Genomic DNA, 19,819 nt, shown 5'->3' on the forward strand with positions numbered 1-19,819 from the left:
AGGAACATATGTCACTATTTTATGTAATTGGCTTATCCTTTGAGAAAACATACTTTACTTGTATTTTGGTAGATCTAGGATGTGTTTAATACTTCAAGAAACTTTGTTTCAAGATCAAGTGTTGAAGACATGCAAGTTTATCCAAGATTTAAGAAGTTGTTCCAGCCCTGTGGCTCGACAGCTGCTCGACAACATCTTGACAGACAGGTATCTATCAAGTTTTATGAAAAACAGAATTCCAATTCTGTTTTGACTCTAATCTGGGATTATGTGTTTGGGCTTTCTTTTCTTCTAACCCTAGACATATAAAAGGATTACTTTAAGGTCTGTCAAAGTGTACACAAGTTGTACAAGTGTTGAGCAAAGTTTGTTCAAGCAATTTGTAACCGAAGACAAAGTTTTGCCCTAGTTCATCATTCTTGTGAAGAAGTTGCGGTGTATGTGCACCATAGGATTTTGTGACCAAACATCTTCTTGATCTTCATCGTTGGGATGAACTGAAGAACTTTGCAGCCAACAACCTTCTCTAGTTAGTGATTGAAGTTGCATACTAAGATTCGCACATTGGTTAGTCACGTACTTGGAAGCCATGCATCAAATGGGAAAATTGTCACTAGAGAACAAGTCCAATTGGGTATTGGAGTAAGGGTTCAACTGTAGGTTGATATAAGGTACTGGAATTCCTTTACTTGTAACCGCTTGTTTTGATAATAGTGAAATTTTGGGAGTGGTGACATGAAAATCACTCGGTAGGGTTTTTGCCGTTAGGTTTTCCCCATTCGTAAACAAATTACTGTATTATTTATTTTCTGCTGCATAATTAGTTTATTGGTGATTTTTTTGTGCTACCACGTATTTGCAAGTTAATTTGATTAATTAATAAACTTGGCTAATTAATCAATTAATTCATCACAAGGGGTCAATTCGTTTTTGGCCTATCATAAGGGTCTTTTGCCATCAACTGCTCGGTTAGCTAAATCTCTTTAGGAGTAGGCCATAGAATCTCTACTTTCTTGGTAAGCTATATGCAATGATCTTCCTTTAGAAATAGCAGCTCGTTGTCTCCTTTCCACCACTTGAGACAAGGCTTGTGCTACTTCTATTCGGGTCCCTGGCATGAGGCTTATCCCTTCCAAAATGAAATGGCTTTATCATCTTGCTGGATCCATAATGCCATTTTTTCATCCTATATAGGTGGGGGAGTGGAGCTGCTATTGGGTTCTCACACAGCATGAAAAAGGTCATAGCCACTTTAGGCCTATGCATCCTTTAGTCTGCTTGCTTTCCATTCTTAATGACAACTCACCTTTGGCTGCTTTCTCATGGAAAATATTTCTCAAAGCATAAAAACAATCCATAGTATGGTGATCACTCCCCCTGTGGTACCTACAATAAAGCATACTTCACTTTTCTTCTTCTGTTGTCTCACGTTTACAAGGGAGTAAGACTACCACTCCATCCTTGATCCACATATCCAGGATGATGTATAGCTCTTCTACTTATACAAAGAAAGGGGGAGGAATGCTGCTTCTCTCCTTTTTTTCTCCCTTTGGTTCTCTTTTATACTTCTTCCACCAGAACTGCTTTTATCTTCTTACATTCTCACTTCCAAGGTGGCTTGGAAGCACTGGTGGTGTGCGAAGTCGAACTTTTGGAAGGATTCCTCACAGAATGGTGGTCCTTCTAGGAGATTCCACTAGCCTAGTAAAACTAGGGATCTGTAGATTCTCCAAGTACGGATAGTACTCAAACCACATACTAGCAATACAAATATCTACCGGCCTTTCCTCCCACGAGATCATAGCATATTAGGGAGAGATCTTTGAACCTATAAATGTAGTCCAGTAGTCCTTCAGAGACTCTTTGCCTCTCTTGCTGTAGATCTAATAGCATAAGCTTCTCATCTAAGGCAAAAAATTTCTTCATGAACTAAGTGCCCATGTCATTACAATTGAGGACTGACCTTGGTGAAAGGCTAGTATACTAAGCAAAGGCCCAACCCCCAGGTGACTTGGAAAACTCTCTAAGTCTCAGTTCATGGTCATGAAAGTGAGCTACCAGAGAGTCTACATATCTCTGATATGCTCTCTAGCATTTCTAACTACACCTTCAAATTTGGGAAAAATAGGAGGTGTGTAGTTGGTAGGGCATGTCTTTATAGCCATCTCTTCAAGATGTGGAGGCCTTATGTCAATGTAGACAAATCTCTCTACCTTTCTGGCCTCAATTAAAATGACATTGATGTCTTCCCTGGTCAAGTAAGGGGATGCCTGAGGTCCAAAATGTTGATAAGGTGCTTTTTGTTCTTGATTCAAGGGTGGACCCAAATTTGACCTCTCAATTTCTCCCTGAGGTGGCTGACCTCCTTATGGAGTCTAAGGAGTAGATGTTCTTTGACATAGGAATTGAACTTCTACCCACATGGCAGCTTGAGAATGTTGGAGGTCCTTTATGGCCGTGACAAGAGCTTAGCTACTAAGTTTCCCGACTTCTTCAGAAGACTCTGAACCTTTAATATGTTGAGAATCATGATCAACGCTAACCTCCGCTCACGATTCCTCATTGGAACCTGTTGGAGCCACTACATTCTTCTTTCTTGGAGGCATTGGATGATAAAAAAGAGAGAATAAGCAAAAATTCTCCCCAATGGAGTTACCAAAAATGTACGTGCAAGTTAGACTTTAAAATAACTCAGATGCTATATGATATAAATCCTAATGGTACATTTGGGTGTTATGCTAGTTAAGTATTAAAAATGACATCTTTAACATCAAAGCATAAAAAGGGAAAATGGCAAAAAAGAAAAGCAAAGGAAAGACAGAGCATGTACGAGGAAATCCTATGAATAGGGATAAAAAACCACAGTGGGATGAAGGATGGAATATCCTTATCCCTTAAAGACTATGCAATATTAAGAAAGATTAAGGATTACACAACGTTTCCCTTCCCAAAACCTTTACACCTTTTCTACTCTCTTTCTCTACCCAAATTTTCCTTCTTGTTGTCTTTGCTTAGCAACATTCTCCTCTTATAGTATGAGGAATGTTGCTGGCTATACAAGGACAAGTGCCTCATTCTCATTGCCCCTTACAAACCCAAAATACAGCTACCACTAGTACTATTCCACAGTTGAAAGAGAGAGAAAAACCATATTTGTCAAGGTGGGTAGGTTGAAGGGTGGCTTTGTACTATCATAAAGGATAAGAAGAGAGAGAAGGAGAGGGAAATTAAGTGTGAGGCCTAAGGATGTTACACGTGTCCTTGGCCAAAACTCATACTAACCAATGAGAGGTGTCCTGTAGAATTTGATCAACATGGGCCAAATTCTCTCTAATGATAGTGCTAGGTATCCATGCCAGACTACACACTTCTCTTCCTCCAATGGCATTTACGCTATTGGCAAGAGGCAAAGGCGCAACTCCCCTCACCGAAGGCCCTGCTTTTGTAACTCGAAGTTGTCCACATGTAAGGCCAAGATGTAGCCAAGTCGATATGCTCATTTACACCGACTTGTGTACTATACAAGCACTGTTTTTTGTTTTTTGTTTTTTGTTTATTATTATTATTATTATTTTTTTCCTTTTGATATGGGTGTTTGCTGCTAGGTAAAGACAAAATTATCTTATTTAAAATTTTTTAAAAGACCGAGTTGTTTGTTTTGGATAAAATTTGTTGGTTAGGCTTAATTTTTTTAATTTTGCTATTAGTATTTTTTGGGACTCATATATTTTGTTTTAGATTTTAAATCTATAAATTTTTTATAGCCTTTAAAATGAGGAAAATGTTAGAGATACAAACATTTTTCCATAAAATAATGAAGTGGTAAGTGGTTATTAGTAACTAAAAAAATGGTAGGCCAAAATACAAATCAATAAGAATTTGTTATCTCAACAGTTTGTAAAAATATTATAAAAAAATTTGTGGCTATAGTATTAGTGTATTATTCTTAAAAGAATCAATGATATTATTAGGGAGACAAAGTGTATTTTTATAGAACAAAATTGCTAAAATTAATACATAATAATATATTTTTTTTAAACACCCCGCCCCCCTCCCCAAGTCCAAGCTTAACTCCATCCTGATTGAATCCTATCATATAAAATAAAGGCATAAATGCACTTTTAGTCCTTACATTTTGACTTTTTTCCATTTTGGTCTCTACATTTTAATTTTACCACTTTTAGTCTCTAAATCAATTAGCATGTGTTATATCAGTTCTTGCTGTCAATTAACATAAAAAGCTAACGTGACTGATGACACTATTAAAATAATAATAATAAAATTTATTTTGGCATTAAAAAATGCCACATCAGCATCTAAATTAAAAAATAATAATTTATAAATTTTAACTAAATAAAAAAAATTTCATTATTTTCAAAAGAACAATGGGTAACATGTTCTTTATGTTCTTCGAGTTGCCTAAAAAATTAAAATAATCTAAGATTTTCTTTTCTTTTCTTGTATCTTCTTATCAAATAAACATGCAAAAATTCATACAAAATCCCTATCCTCCACTGAAACCTCCAACATGAAAAAATCATCAAACCCACATTAAAAAACCAACCCAAAAAAATCGTCAAACCTCCAACCTAGAAAAATCATCAAACCCACCACAACCAACAAAATCCAAACCAATCAACAACAACCACTGCTTGGGGTTCACAACGCCACAGCCACCAATCTTAAAGAAAACCCACTATCATCAACCCAAGCCAAAATCATCAATGGACCCAACTGACCAAAGGAAGACCAAAAACAAACAAACCAATCGACCCACACCAACAACAAACCCACCAATCCACAACCACCACCACTTGGAGTTCACAACACCACAGCCACCAACCACCGATCCATTTTTCACAACACCCACCAACAAGACTCCAAATTTTTCCCATTATTTTCTTCGCATTAAGACCCCATGGTGTCCATAATCAAAACCTCGAAGATCAACCCCTTATTTGCTTGTCGTTGGCTGAGATTGGGTGTAAGGTTTTGAGCGGAGATGAGATTTTTAGACTAGAGAAAGCTTAGGTCAGATCAGTGGTGCGTGGTGGAGAAGAAGGCCGACCTTGTGAGCTCCGGCCATGGAGCTATAGTGGAGAGAATTTTGAGATCAAAGGGAGATTCTATCCATGGAGGCTATAGAGAGAAAGGGAGAGGGAGAAAGAGAGAATTAAAGATAGATAAAGTTGGTTAGGGTTTTTAAAAAAATTTGATGACTAACACGTTAAAGAAAAAAAAAAGAATTGAAAAGATAATGATTTTTGTTATTTAAGAAATAATTTTAATTAAATTGTATTTTAGGTTTTTTTATTATTATTTTAATAGTGCCGTCAGTCACGTTTGCTATTTCTGCTAGTTGGCTGACGACAAGGATTGATATGACACGTGCTAATTGGTTTAAGGACTAAAAGTGGTAAAATTAAAATGTAGGGACAAAAATGGAAAAAAGTCAAAACTTAGAGACTAAAAGTGCTTTTACACCTAAAATAAAATTAGATATTCAAATTGATCACACGGTTACAAGCTAGTTTGAATCAAAAGGTATATATAAGGTTCTACACACGAGAAGGCATTTGGTATAGAATAATACCATGTCAACGGTATTAAAATCCAATAAATGTGAGACATATCAGTAAAAAATAATTACTTCACTAACAAATAAAAGATATGTGTTAGTTGATAGTTATTTTTATATATGTCTCTCATTTATTGGGTTTTGATATGGATGACATGGTAGCATTTGATGCAAAATATTTTTCCTACATACAATCCTTACTGAATTTAATAGCGTGCATCAAACTGTTTATTATTCCAGATGCTGTCTTTTGCCTAATTTTACCATTATCATTGAGAATCCGAAGTCCAAACAAGTAGCAACTCCATCACTAGAAAAACAAACAAAATACAAAGACATCAATACAGACCATTTCTTTGCAACAACAGTGTCAGGTACTGCTAAATTTCTTTACAACAACAGTGAAGCACCAACACTAGGGGAATTCAACAATATCATCAGGCTCTGCTGGATTCATAAGTTTTTCTTGAACCACCAATGCCGTCGTTAGCATCATTTTCTTTTGAGCAATTCATTGGCCATTAGAGCAAAGGCTTCCACTTTTGTATGGGTTTTGAGGGATTTTGAGTAAATGGGAACTTTGGATGGATTGAACATGTTGGTGGAGGAAGGTTCCCAAAACAATTCAAGAAGTTCTTCTCCAAAGAAGTGACCTGCTTCAAGACGCTCAGCACATCGGGAGGCAGTTCCTGTTCCTTCACCATTACTGCTGCTTTGAAAGGCCCATGCACTGCCGTCTGTAATCAAGAATACTGCATCCATAGGCTCTCCCTCCCGAACAATGTAGCACTGCTCATTGTAGTACACTGGCTTGAGAGAGTTGCAGATGTCACGCAACAATTTTTCATGCTCAGGATTATCCAAGCTATTCTTTATTTTGTTCATGAGCTGAGCAAGAAAAAAATATTAGTTGAAGTGCAGATCTACTTCCTAACCAAAAAAAAAAAAAAGTTTTTTTAATACGTAAAATAAAAGGGTTTTATAGACTAATTTTTTTTAATTAATTAATAACACCAAATAAAGTTCGGAGTTCTATAGATATCACTATAGAGTTGCAACCATTAATTTTTATGTTATCCCTTTTATCTAGTACAAAATTAACAATTTTACAAACTAAAAGCAATCACAGCAAAGATATGAAAAAGTTAAAATAATGAAAATCAAGCTGCATCAAAATTGCTACATCTAAAATTTTTAGCTTTTAGATACAGTAAGCTGTTATCTAAAATAACTCACTATAGCATCAACTTAAACATAAAACTCAATTTTTTATACTACCATCTCTCTTCCTACACAAGGCCGGCTGAATCTATAGGCCACTTAGGCAGTGGCCTAAGGCCCCCACTGATAAAGAGGCCCACAAATAATAATAATATATTATATAATATCCCATAAAAAAAATTGTATAATTTGAAAAAAAAATTTTCTTAATCTTGAATATTTTCTCACACATAAAACTTATTCCAATATTGATGGCTTAGATTTATTTTCAGAACTAAAAGTTTTAAAAGAAGTTTTGCAAATAAATGAAAACTCTCTAATTAATGTACTAAATTATATAAAGAGGCTAGAATATTTTTCAAATGCATGTATTGCGTTCAAAATATTACTAACTATACCTGTTAAAGTTGCTTCCGCATAAATAAGTTTTTCAAAATTAAAATTAATAAAATCCTATTTAGGATCAACTATGTCACAAGAAAGATTAAGTGGATTAACCATATTACCAATTAAAAAGGAAATGTTAGTGGAACTTGAATGCAAAAATTTAATTAGTAATTTTGCCCCTCAAAAAGCAAGAAAAATAAATTATAATTGAAAAAAATATATGAATTTATAATTAAATATAATAAAAGGTCACATTTAAAGATTTCGCCTAGGACCCCTAAATTCATTGAGCCAGCCCTGTTCCTACAATTAAAAATTCATTTCTTTCTCACTCTCCCTAACGTTTCTCTCCTTATTCTCCTCCCTCTCAGACCCGATGTCTTTATTCTAACATCTCCTTCCTTTCCTTATTTTTTTTATTCCTCTCATCTCTCACTCTCAAATTTCCTCTCATCTCTCATTTTCTCTCTTCTCTTACTCTCTTGGCTGTGTTGTGGGTCTTGGTGGTTCAATCGTGATTATGGGCAACTGTGGATTCTTGGATTTGTGGTTGGGTTGATTTTGGAATGGGTTATGGTGGGTTCATGATGGTTGAAGTTTTGTGGGTTTCTTTTTTTCTTTTTCTTTTTGTTGATGGTGGTGGCTGACGGTGGTTGTGGTTGCAGTTTGTGGGGTTTTTTTTTTTTTTCCTCTGGCAAGTTGCTTTTTTCTTGTTTGTACTAGAAGTTTTATGAGTTTTTTGTACGGTGGTGATGGTTGGCAGTGGTTGAAGTTGGTGGATTTTTTTTTTCCTCCAACAAGTTGCTTTTTTTCTTGATTGTGGTTGATTTTTTTTTTTTTTTTTTTTTCAGTGGTGGCGTTGGTGGTGGCTGGCAGTGGTTGAAGTTTGTGGGGTTTTTTCTTTACCCTCCAGCGGGTTGCTTTTTTTTGTGTTTGTGGTTGAAGTTTAATGGTTTTTTTTTTCTTTTTTCCGGTGGTGGTTGGCAGTGGGCTGTGGATTCTTGTTTTATGTTTTTTTATAACCGGTGGTGGTGGATGGTGACAGTGGGTAGGGGCAGCAAAGAAGAGAAAGAGATGGAGGAGAAGAATAGAAGATAGAGAAAGAGGAGAGACTAAGAATTAAAAACGAATAAAAAATGAATATTTAAATGAAGTGGTAAAAAAATAGAGACTTTAATGTAGGATGTATTGTAAAGTAAGGTATTAAAGTAAATAAAGTAGATTTTTTGAGTTGCTCATAACTAAAATTTTTAGCTCCTTTGATATGTATGTTCTAATTAGAAAAGAACTGTCAAAATTTATATTCAGATCACATGAGATGAAAATTTTATATTGTTAAGAAAATGATAATGTGAGAGACAGAGATCTAGTGAGAATTTAAGGCTAACTTTTTTATTATAATTGTAAGGATATTATGTGACAATGACATGCATCATTGAAGAAGACCAAAAAGTCTTTTATTTATTTATTTATTAAGAAACAAACACACATATGAGAGAAAAAATGAGATTCTAAATCCAAACTAATTTGGAAAGAAAATTTTTCAAACTCTGGTGATATATTTTTATTGGGTGCGAATTTTGAAAATCAAACTTTAGATTGTACATTCTTATTATATTCTTCATATTTGCAAAATTTGAAGAATATCAAAGATCAATAGATATGTCATCAATGAAATGTTTAAATTTTAAATATTTGTGATATAAAATTATGCATAAAAAGTTAGTTTATTAATCGAATAGTAAAAACATTAAATTTGAATGAAATTTGACATGCGTGTTAAGAACATAAAGTACATATAAATCAAAGATTAGATTTTCAAAATTCATATTCAATAAAAAGATATATAAAAAATCTAAAGGGTATTTTTGTAAACTAATTTGTAGACAAACTTTGTCCTGATAAGAATATGCATATATGTTTATATTTGGTATAGGCCCTTCTAGAGTGGGTATTCCAATATTTGATACGTATCAAACACAGACGCCTCATACACTTGTTAAACACTTATTCAACAAAATAATATTGATCTCAACATTAAACCAAAAAAAAAAAAAAAGATTTCAATACATAATGGACAAAAACTTTTGCTAACTTTTGCCGATAATAAAGGTATGCAAGATGTCGGCAGCTCCAAGAAATTTTTTAGGGTCGTCACTAAGAAAATTAAATTATATAAAATTTAATAAAAAGATAACTTGAATATATCAACATTATCAAAAAAAACACAAAAACACAAAAATACATGAATTATTACAACTTTTTTCCTACTAACAAAGAGAAAAAGAAAGAAATGTACTAATAAGAAATAAAGTAGAAATTGAGAATGCTGAAATTAGAGTAATAAAGTAAGAGAATTGAAATGATAATAGAAAAAAGAAAGAAAAATGGATGATATTTGTTACAACTACAAACTAGTTTGCTAAGGATAGCAAAATTATTGCGATTGCAAAACCAAAAAAAGCATAACTACCGGAACTCCCAAAGAACCTATGAAATTAGGGATTATTTTTATGAAAGAGTTACAAATTTGAATGATTATTTTTATTTTTTTCTTTTTCAATAGATTTTTTGTTGAATAATTTGTTTACTAGTTGTTGTTTGATCTAGTATTTTTTTTTTTTTTTTTTTTTAATTTAAGGGGTTTTTTTTTTAAGGGGTTAAGAATTATGTTTGAGGAGCCAAAATCAATATTAAAAAAAAAAAAAAATTCGTATACACCAATTTGTTATTAGTGGGTTAAAAAGTGATGTCAATGTTAAGTTCAAATTAAAATTAGTAACCACTTTCTGCTTATCACATAAAATTTATTGTAAAATTATTGTAAAAATGTTATGAATGTAACATTACTCTTATTTTTATTGAACCGAATTTTTTGTAATTCTCAAGTTAGGGTGGTCAATACTTTTATCAAGGTAGTCAAAATAGATTAGTTTATTGTGTGTATATATATATTTTGGCAAGTGGGTAGTCCTGTGACCACCTTGAGTTACATATGGAGCCACCACTTATAATAATATAATCCTTCAATTTTATTGTTGGATGATATTTATAATACCATTTAATGGCATATTCAATATGCCCGGGACAAACATTTATTTAGCAAATTTATAGAGGTGAAGAAACTCACCTGCTTTAGTGGTTCAAAGCAGATTTCGTTCTTGACATCCCATTGAAGTTGTGCAGGAAGTTCAGAGATCAGGATCTCCACATAAATATCTTCTTCTTCGTGAAATTTCTTTTGCACGATATTAATAATTTCACTGCTTGTTTCTGTCCGGAACTTTTTATTTTCAATCCACAAGTTAATGCTTTCTACTTTTCTTTTCGCAGCTGTTTGGTACAACTTATCTTTTTAGTTTTTGAAAAGGAAAATCTAGGATTTTTAAAAAATTGTACTTGGCAAAAAAAGTTGATACTTAAAAGAAAAATGTTGAACTAGAACGTACCTTCTGCAATTGATTTTTTTTTTTGCTGAAGTTCTGCAATTGATTTTGAAGTTATCCGACGCTGCAAGTATATCTGTCCCAGCCCACTTATGCTAGTAAGTTAACTTTGGCATATCTTACAATATACTACATTTTTACAAGCATACATCTCATTGTTCCAAACACTTTTTTTTTTCTTTTTTTCTTTTTTTGAGAAAGTTGTTCCAAACACATCTTAAGTGGGAGATCCACAAATGAAAAAAAAAACACTCATTACCCTAAAATTGAGAAGTGTAGCTTAGTAATCTCTCTCTGGAAAAAAAGAAAAAAGAAAAGGTTTGATGGCATAATAAAATTAGATTGGTCTTGGAATTTTTTTTTTTTTTTTTTAAATAGAATCTTTAATAAAGACCAAAATAATAAATATTATGAGGTTCCAAGGTATTTGGGAAGACCAAAGACAATAAATGTTGTGTGATTCCTAGATGGTTATGTTTGAAGGGAAGAATTCCAAGACAATTTCATCTACTTTACTGAACATCCAAACTCATGTGATGGGATAATTATTAAATTTGGATAGGACATTAACCTAGTCTAAGAGTTAGGTCATTTGGTCATTAGTTCAACTAATGGGTTATCAGTCGAACCACATTGTTAAAAAAAAAAATATATATATATATATATATTAAAATAAGTTTGAGAAGCCATAAAATAATATGAAAGTTAGAAAAAATAAGCATGTCTAAATTAAGTCTAAAATACAAGCCATCTAATATAATTCAAACTCAATGTTTCACAAGTGACAACACTAAAAAATAAAAAATATGAGATAGAAGAATGTCAAAATTGTGGCCAAGTCCTTACTATATCATTTTAAAAAAACAGTCTTTACTATTTTTTTTTTTTTTTTTTACAACACATTTCTTAAAATTCTAGGAATAAAAGCCTATCCCAACCTTCAAAAAGTCACATTTTGCATTTACATATTAGAAACCATATATGAATATATTTTCATAAAGATGTTATATGTTCATGATTAAAAATCAGATTTGAAATTTCCTTTGAAAAAATATTTCTTTTTCATATAAAAAATCAGATCTGGAAATTCACTTTCAAAATCATTCTCTTTTGCACATCAAAAACCACATCTGAGTCTATTTTCATAAAACATTCTATTTTCCTTGACAAAAACCAGATCTGAATCTTTTTTTTTTTTTAATAAAAACAACAGGTTTAGTGTTTCCATGAAATATTCCATTTTTCCTAATAAAAAATCAGATCTAATATTTTTTATATATAAAATATATTTCTTTCAATAAAAATAACAATTAACAACAACAGTAAAAACGAGAGCAACAACAAAGTAAAAACGAGAGCAACAACAACGACAGAAATATAAAAATAGCATTATGAGATTGACAATCGTATCAATGTAATAATATAGTAGGATGATTAGTATATTACTCGGAAAATTATGGTGTTTCATTCTTGCCATTTAGAAACCACTGTCTCTCTGCTTTATAATTGTACAACTAAGAGCCTAACATTAAATAAAAAATAAATAAATAGAAGAATTGGATTCGCACCTGAAAATTTCCCATGTAATATAGAAATAGTAACAAGCCAAAGATAGTAATGCAAAGTACAAAGCAGTTTTCCCATACATCGCTACTTATTTGGAGGTTAGAACCAAATGAACTGCAAAAGCGGCACAACTATAATGTATGAGATGCTAATCTTGAAAATTTATAACTACAATGAATTTACAAAATTTTATAGGGAATGAATAAGCTTAGAGAATATATATATATATATATATATATATATGTGCGTGTGTGTTTGATATGTGCACGCGCATAGGTTTCAGGCCCTCCAATCCTAATATGCAAGATGTAGAGCACCGACAATGATTTTGGCAATCAGAGAAGTCCTGAGCACGAAATCCAAGTCTCCATAGTGGATAAATGCTATGGCATAAACCACCTAGGAAACTAATAGTAACTCTTTTAGTCCATAATGTAAGCAAAAAACAAATTTAATGCATTGAAATAGCTTAATATTGATCTTCTCAAAAAAAAAGCTTAATATGGAATTGTACAGTCTAATATGTGCAAACCTCAGATTTCGCATGCCCCAACAGAAACAGTAGAATATTTTTTGTGGAATATTTTTGGACTCTAAGATCTTAGACTGATGAGCGTCAAGATATACTCCAAAATCAAAGAGCTCCGCATTTGGCATATTTTTAGGGCAAAATTCATCTAAAACGGAGTGATAGCGAAAGTCGTGGTCGCAGTAATAAAAAGAATTTCGGACACATCCACCAAGATTTTTACACGCCATGTACCAGCAAGCCACAGTTCGTTGAATAGAGAAACAATACCAAAAGGCTCCTAATACCTAAAAGACGAGCAAATCATTTAACATCAGTCAATTTTGTAGATATCATAACCAAATGTAATAACTATTTCAACTAAAACGATAATAATTAAAAGAAAAAAGAAGAAGAGAAGAGAATTCAAAAGATATGAAACTACTTAATTTAGTTAAAAGATTTAAGTAGGAAAGAAGTAATACACCTAAGCACAAAAAGCACGCTTGGTTGAAGGGAAGTGCACAATTTTCAAATATAATATTTCATAACTTCTAATAGAAATATTCATAATATATTATAAAAAAAAAAAAAATAAGAACAAAGTTTATTAAAAAAAAAAATTAATATTACTACATATTTTAAAAATCTAACAATTAAATTGCATGTTTTTTATGCTCTTAATATACATGTGTCAAATTTGTGCCAATTGGATATTATTTACTATATGATTTATAAGTTTATATTTTATGCATAATTTTAAACTATAAAAACTTTCAATTTAAACAATTTATTAATAACATAACTATTAATCTTTAATTTTCTAGAAATTTTGCAAGCAAGGAGGGTGTAAAAAGAAAATATAATCCAATTGTGGATTTGTCAAAATTCACCTCCAATTTTGTAACTAAACTTTTTCCAAAAAATAATAATAGCCAAAAATTTCTATTTTTTACCGATTAGGGAAGTCAATTGTATAATGTTTGTAAATTCAATTTTTACCTAAGTTATTTCAATTCTTAAAATTTTTATATAGTAAATTGAAAACAATTATCAATGGTCAATATCATAATAATCTAATCATAGAAAGTTTTATACATAATATATTCTATATTTCTCTTGTGCTATAAAGTACAAAATCATGATAGCTATAATCAAATGATGTATGTGGTTCAATCAACATACATCTAAAAGTCGAAGATCAAAGAGCACAAGAATTGTAAATTAACCTATCTTATTACATGTAAATAAAAAAATAATGTGTAATACAACACCCTAAAGATAGTAGTTGTGTAGTAAATCATTGGTCCATGTTATTTCTTTCAAGATCAAACAATTAATTTTTATGATCCATATCTATTTTAGCAATAAAATAAAATAAAATAAAAACGTGCCTATGCATGCTTTATTCTTCTTCAAAAAGCTCCAAAAAAAACATGCATAAGGCATGCTTCATTAAATGATCTATTTTTTGGCCTCGCAAAGCTTTGAGAGATTGGGACTTGGAGCTTTGAGCTTAGGCGCACTTTTAACAACAATGGTGCACTTATGTGAAACCTGTCTTGACCACATGTGATTTTGATCTTTTAAGATATGAAATTACTTAATTTTAAGAGAGAAATCTAAGTAACAGTATTTAAGTATTATATCTAAGTTTTGCCCATAGTTATATAAGATCTAACTTTAACCCAACTCCTCAAAAAAAAAAAAAAAAAAACCATCTCTCTCTCTCTCTCTCTCAGAGAGAGAGAGAGAGAGAGAGAGAGAGAGAGAGAGATGGTTTCAACACTTGCACACTTGCCAAGATTAAATTTAATGAATATGAAATTTCTACACAATCAAACTTACATGACCGGCAATGATGTATAGAAAGAAATCCAGTGGGCCTAGGACCCATAGCCTTTCACCAAGTATCTCATGAGAGAGAGAGAGAGAGAGAGATGGTTTCAACACTTGCACACTTGCCAAGATTAAATTTAATGAATATGAAATTTCTACACAATCAAACTTACATGACCGGCAATGATGTATAGAAAGAAATCCAGTGGGCCTAGGACCCATAGCCTTTCACCAAGTATCTCATGATTTGATCCCAGATCCTTCCTTGGTAGGTAAATTTGAAAAACTCTTGGCCAATATTGGAAGAAAATAAAAATGTTTAAGATCTGTAATGTTTTTAAAGATTTCATGGCTCTCACGTCTAAGAGTATGCAAAACATTACCACCTGAACAAATTACAAGTAGTTCCATGTTTAGAGGCGCTGAATAAAATCCAATTATGTGTAGGACAATGTTAATTCAAAGAAGATAGTATGCGTGTATAAGAAATTGCATCAAATTTCTGCTTTAATTATTCTATTTGAACCCTTTTGTTGTGGAAGAAAAATGTTTTATTTGTCAAAGAAATAATTTAGTTTTCCTTATAAAAGAATCAGTATTATTTGTCCATTAAAAATTAGGTGTTATAGCCGTATGCAGGCACTGCAATTAATAAGTAATTAAGAATTAAATATATGCTAAAAAAAAAGGTGATTATGTTTAGAGGTTGACAGATATCTTATTGGTTTTGTGGTCAAAAGATACAGATATCATATTTTTGTACGTCGGCGTAATTCGAATTAAAACAAACTTATAATGTGTTAGAGTGGTATCTAGGCACTACTATTAATAAGTAATTAGAGAATTGAAACATATGCAAAAAACGTGATTGTGTTTGGATGTTGATAGATATCTTATTGGATTTTTGGTCGAAGGATACAGGAGCGTGATTTTTTTGTTTATTTGTATAGGTGAACACATTGAGTGTTGTTTGGGTCATATTTTTGTATTTTGGCATAATCTGAATCAAAACACACTTTTTATGTATTTAGTCTTGGTTTAAGTGTGTTCATATTCATAAACAAACGGAATATATTGAAGACACAAGAAACTACTAAAGAACGGTTGAATCTGCTGCCTCAATATAAAGCTCGACTCCACTTTAATGGCTTGGAGGTATGACAAAATTGCTTTCCTTATATTATATTTTCCCCCATACTCAAGTAGTTAAAAGGGTTATTGTAAACTTGCCCCCAACATACAACCAATCCTATTGGGTTTTACAAATTGCAACTTTGGAGAATACCTAGTTTTTCTAAATTTTTTTGTTAGGGAGAATAATGAGAGTTTATACATTATATATAGACCATGAAAATTCAGAAATAAAATGTTATAAGGGCTGAAAAAATGTTAAAAACAATCTCCAAATATTCATAAATGTTTAAATATGAAATGGTGCAACTCTTGGCAATAACTCTGTAAAAAAAAATTGCATAATCTCACAAGACATTGGTCAATGAGTGTCTATCGAGTTTCAGACAAAAACTCTCGTAAGACATTTGTTAGATGTTCAATCATTCAAAAACACAATTTCAATCAACTCAACATCTATCCAAACATTATAAATGCATTTTCCACTTGATTTTTGATCATTTCTTTCACACTGTCTCTTCTAAAGAGATAATGACACTTTTCAACTTGCAAAGTGGAATCAAACAACAGTCTTCCACTACCAAAGTGGGATCAAACTTGTACTACAACTTATTTAGATATACAAAATATCCAATGAAAAATTGGAATTTTGATTCCAGGTTGTTGCTAAATTTTATGCTTTCAGCTGCTCAGGAAGTGACTGGCTGCTCCTTCAACCCAGAGTGGATTCTAGGGGAAGGGCAAGGAATTCGAACAAACAGGTGGCAAGGAAATAGTTATTGGCTAATTTATTTGAAGCTTCCATTGAATTTGAACAAACAGGGGGCAAGGAAATAGTCTGTTGTGTGTTATATCTATTAATTGACTCTTTTTCCCAATAAAATATGAGAATTTGTTTTGGGCTTAATGAGATTTAGGTTAATTTGTGTTTTTTAAAGGATTGTGAGTGCATTGATATTTGTAAGTTCGTAAGTGGGGTCTATAAAAATTTATCAAATGTGTAATATTTATCATTGATAATAAATTTTAATTGTTGTCGCATGTGAATAAAAACATGTGATTTGTTGAACTATGTTACATTTTTGTGTTGTTAAATTTCAGTTTACATGAATGTGCTTTTGTTAGTCCCAAACTACAAGAAGATGTGAAAAAAGTATTTTGCAACCAAGAATTTAGCTTTTAGTCTAGTCCATTACCTGTGGGATGGGAAGAAAAACTAAAATGTCAAATAGAAAGTGTCGATGCAAGATATATTTTCTGAGATCTGTTTGCCACTTATCTGCATAAAGGAACCGGGATTTTAGTTTTGGGGGAGACAAATTATAAATAATTATTTTTTTAATTAAGAATTAAAAATATACTTAGGGTCCGTTTGGATAAAGCTGAAAACTGAAAACTGAAACTGAAAACTGAAAAACACTGTAGCAAAATAATTTTTAAATATGTGAATAGTATCGTGGGATCCATTTTTAATGAAAAAGTTGTTGAAAAATGTATTTTGTGGGACCCATGAACAGTGCATGAAAGCACTGTTCACAACAAGAAAGTCAAAAAGTTACGGCTTGACCAAAAAAAAAAAAAAAAAAAAAATTTCTGAAACGTAAACGTGCGTCTGGGAAGCAAAACGCGCTTCCCAAACGCACTCTTAGTATGCATTTGGATTGGCATTTTTCAGCAAATCCATGCGTCTGCGTTTATTTTTGGGTCCATGGATACTGTTCACGGACCCACAAAAGTCAACAAAACACAATTTTCTCTCTTTGGATCCCACAGCATTATTCATCATCTAAAAATTATTTTGTAATAGTATTTTCAACAATAAGTTTTTTGTTTTCACCAAATAAGCGATATCCAAACATACTCTTAGAATCCGTTTGAAAACAGCTTATTTAGCTAAAACTAAAAACTTTTTACTGAAAGTGTAGGAAAAAAGTTAAAAAATTAGCTGAATAGTACAATGAGGTCCTATGAATAGTATCAAAAAGTACAATAAGACTCATGAATAGTATTAAAAATAAACTAAAATTACAAATAAGCTGAAAATTTCAGCTCATTCCAAACGATCTCTTAGAGTGTGTTTGGAACTAGCTTATAAGCTAGCTTTTAATTTTTTAGTTTTTTTTTTTTTTTTTACATTTTCTGCAAAAAAGTTAAATAATTTATTCCCAAACGACACTAAAAAGCAAAATGCTAACTTATAAGCTAGTCCCAAATACACAAAAGATGCATTACTAAATACTACAAAAAAATATAAAACTAGTATCAATTCAATATAACAATATATAAACAAACGAAAAGACAAATAATTATTACTCAATGCATTTCAATCAGTCATTTATCAAAACGAAATTTGACGTCTTTTAAATACAGGAAATCATTTATGATATAATTTCTATATTAAATTCAAGGTAATTTTCCTTTTAATAAACAAAATCAAGTAGTCCTTTAAACAATCATTTCCATAAGAGTAACTAGTAAGCATAAGTACAATCACCTTATAAACAAGTTGGTAGATCTTTATCTTTAAATCACTATCAACCATTTGGTACCATTCAAAAAGAAATGGTGACTAATTTTTATTAAAAAAAAAAAAAATTTATATATATGTGTGTGTACTTCAGATCTACTACCATGCCATCAAAATTTTGAAGAAAAAACAAACGAGGACACCTGTACATGCAACATATATAAGATCACAAAAGCAACTTAGAATAAATACTTAGTAAAAAAATTGGGGGGTGTAGTTTGGATTGTTGATATCATTATTTTTTTTTTTTCTTATGTTGTTATTATTTAACTAGGTTCATTTTATTTATTTATTTATTTTTATTGGAGAGATATTAGGTAGATTACAATTTAGATAGCATGTTATTATGTTGATATTTACCTTTAACAGGTGTTGGGCCAGTGGGGCCCCTGATCTCCGTTGATCTTGACGTGGCTCCGTTGATCCTTACCTTTACCAGGTGATTTTTTATTTTTTTTCTATATTTCCGAAATTGGTAGCCTAAAAACCCAGTATGAAATCGCAGCACTAGGTAACTGATATCAAGGATAGATCGCGAAACTATAGCTGTGATCCCCAACTTTCTGTCTATCTCAACGCATTTCTTGTATTCATTGATCATGAGACCATACAAGAACAAGGGTTCCAGTGATAATGCGATCATGCGCACCAATATAACTATTAGATTCCAATCCCATGGAAGAGAATTTACCCATTTTTTTATTCTATTCCAATCCCATAGAAGAGAATTCCCTCGTGAGTCCGAACTTGTCTTTGTCGTAGATTCTTTCACTGATGCAGCTTTGCCAACCTTGGGAGCCTGCTCTTCGATATCATTTGTCCTAAACAAAAAGCATGGAAAACATAAAATTAGTTTATATGACTCTTATCTTATAGGACTGACTTTCAACTAGATAAAAATAAACCCATAAACACAAACTTCCCATAATGTATTAGTAAAATTAATCATTTTTTTTTTCAGCTCATCCCAAATGGATGCCTAACAGTAACCAATTTAGAAATATGTTAGACTTATAAAAAATGACAAGTGTTATTGTTAGAACATAAAAAGAGGTGAAAAAGAATAATAATTAACTAAATATGATTAATTAATATGAAAGGATTTAAAATATTTTGAATAGATATTAAAGACACAAAAGATGAGGTAAAAAAAAATAATGTCAAGGGCTAAGGAAACTAACCTCGTACCATTCCCCAGCTGATTTGAACCAGAATTCATAACTAAAGCTTATCAAGGAAACGATGCCCAAAATGAAGAATCAGCCTTTAAACTATGTGTAGGCCCAGCCCACTTAAACAGGAAAATCTGAATTAATCTTGATCCCTGGAGAAATGGGAAACAGATTAGACAACAAAGGCAAATTTCTTTTTTTTTTTTTCTTTTTTTTTTTTTCTCGAGAGAAGCAAAAGATTTTCACCAAATGGTGTGACTAGCGTGTGAAGTGTGAGAAGGTGGAGCAATGCATAAAGTGGCAGAAGTTGGCTTTGTAATGGGATTTTAAGAGTGCTCAGAGGCAGATGCAAGTAATAACAAGCAAGAGCAAATCCTCGCTGCTAATGGTCAATCCTGGCTGCTAATGTTGTCTAGTACTGGCGTGTGAAGTGTGAGAGTCATT

General features: G+C 31.9%; 1 protein-coding gene across 13 annotated transcripts in view; it reads right to left on the reverse strand.

Annotated features, from left to right (window-relative positions):
* Nucleotides 1–5,585: 5,585 nt before the first annotated feature.
* Nucleotides 5,586–19,819, reverse strand: part of LOC115969422 (cyclic nucleotide-gated ion channel 1-like) — a 28,618-nt gene continuing 14,384 nt past the window's right edge. For 8 of the 13 annotated variants that reach the window (XM_031089069.1, XM_031089061.1, XM_031089067.1 and 5 more), the window contains 10 exons: nucleotides 19,385–19,527; nucleotides 18,564–19,024; nucleotides 16,873–16,955; nucleotides 14,778–14,931; nucleotides 14,555–14,613; nucleotides 12,731–13,014; nucleotides 12,201–12,312; nucleotides 10,636–10,708; nucleotides 10,317–10,519; nucleotides 5,586–6,466 (listed from right to left, as the gene is read on the reverse strand). In XM_031089069.1, the coding sequence (XP_030944929.1) occupies nucleotides 6,071–6,466; nucleotides 10,317–10,519; nucleotides 10,636–10,708; nucleotides 12,201–12,312; nucleotides 12,731–13,014; nucleotides 14,555–14,613; nucleotides 14,778–14,931; nucleotides 16,873–16,955; nucleotides 18,564–19,024; nucleotides 19,385–19,422 (1,863 nt within the window). In that variant the 5' untranslated portion in view covers nucleotides 19,423–19,527 and the 3' untranslated portion in view covers nucleotides 5,586–6,070. The other 5 variants (XM_031089072.1, XM_031089065.1, XM_031089071.1 and 2 more) reach the window with 5 other exon arrangements.

This window comes from Quercus lobata, chromosome 11 (assembly GCF_001633185.2).
Source record: "Quercus lobata isolate SW786 chromosome 11, ValleyOak3.0 Primary Assembly, whole genome shotgun sequence".
Taxonomy (NCBI): Eukaryota; Viridiplantae; Streptophyta; class Magnoliopsida; order Fagales; family Fagaceae; genus Quercus; species Quercus lobata.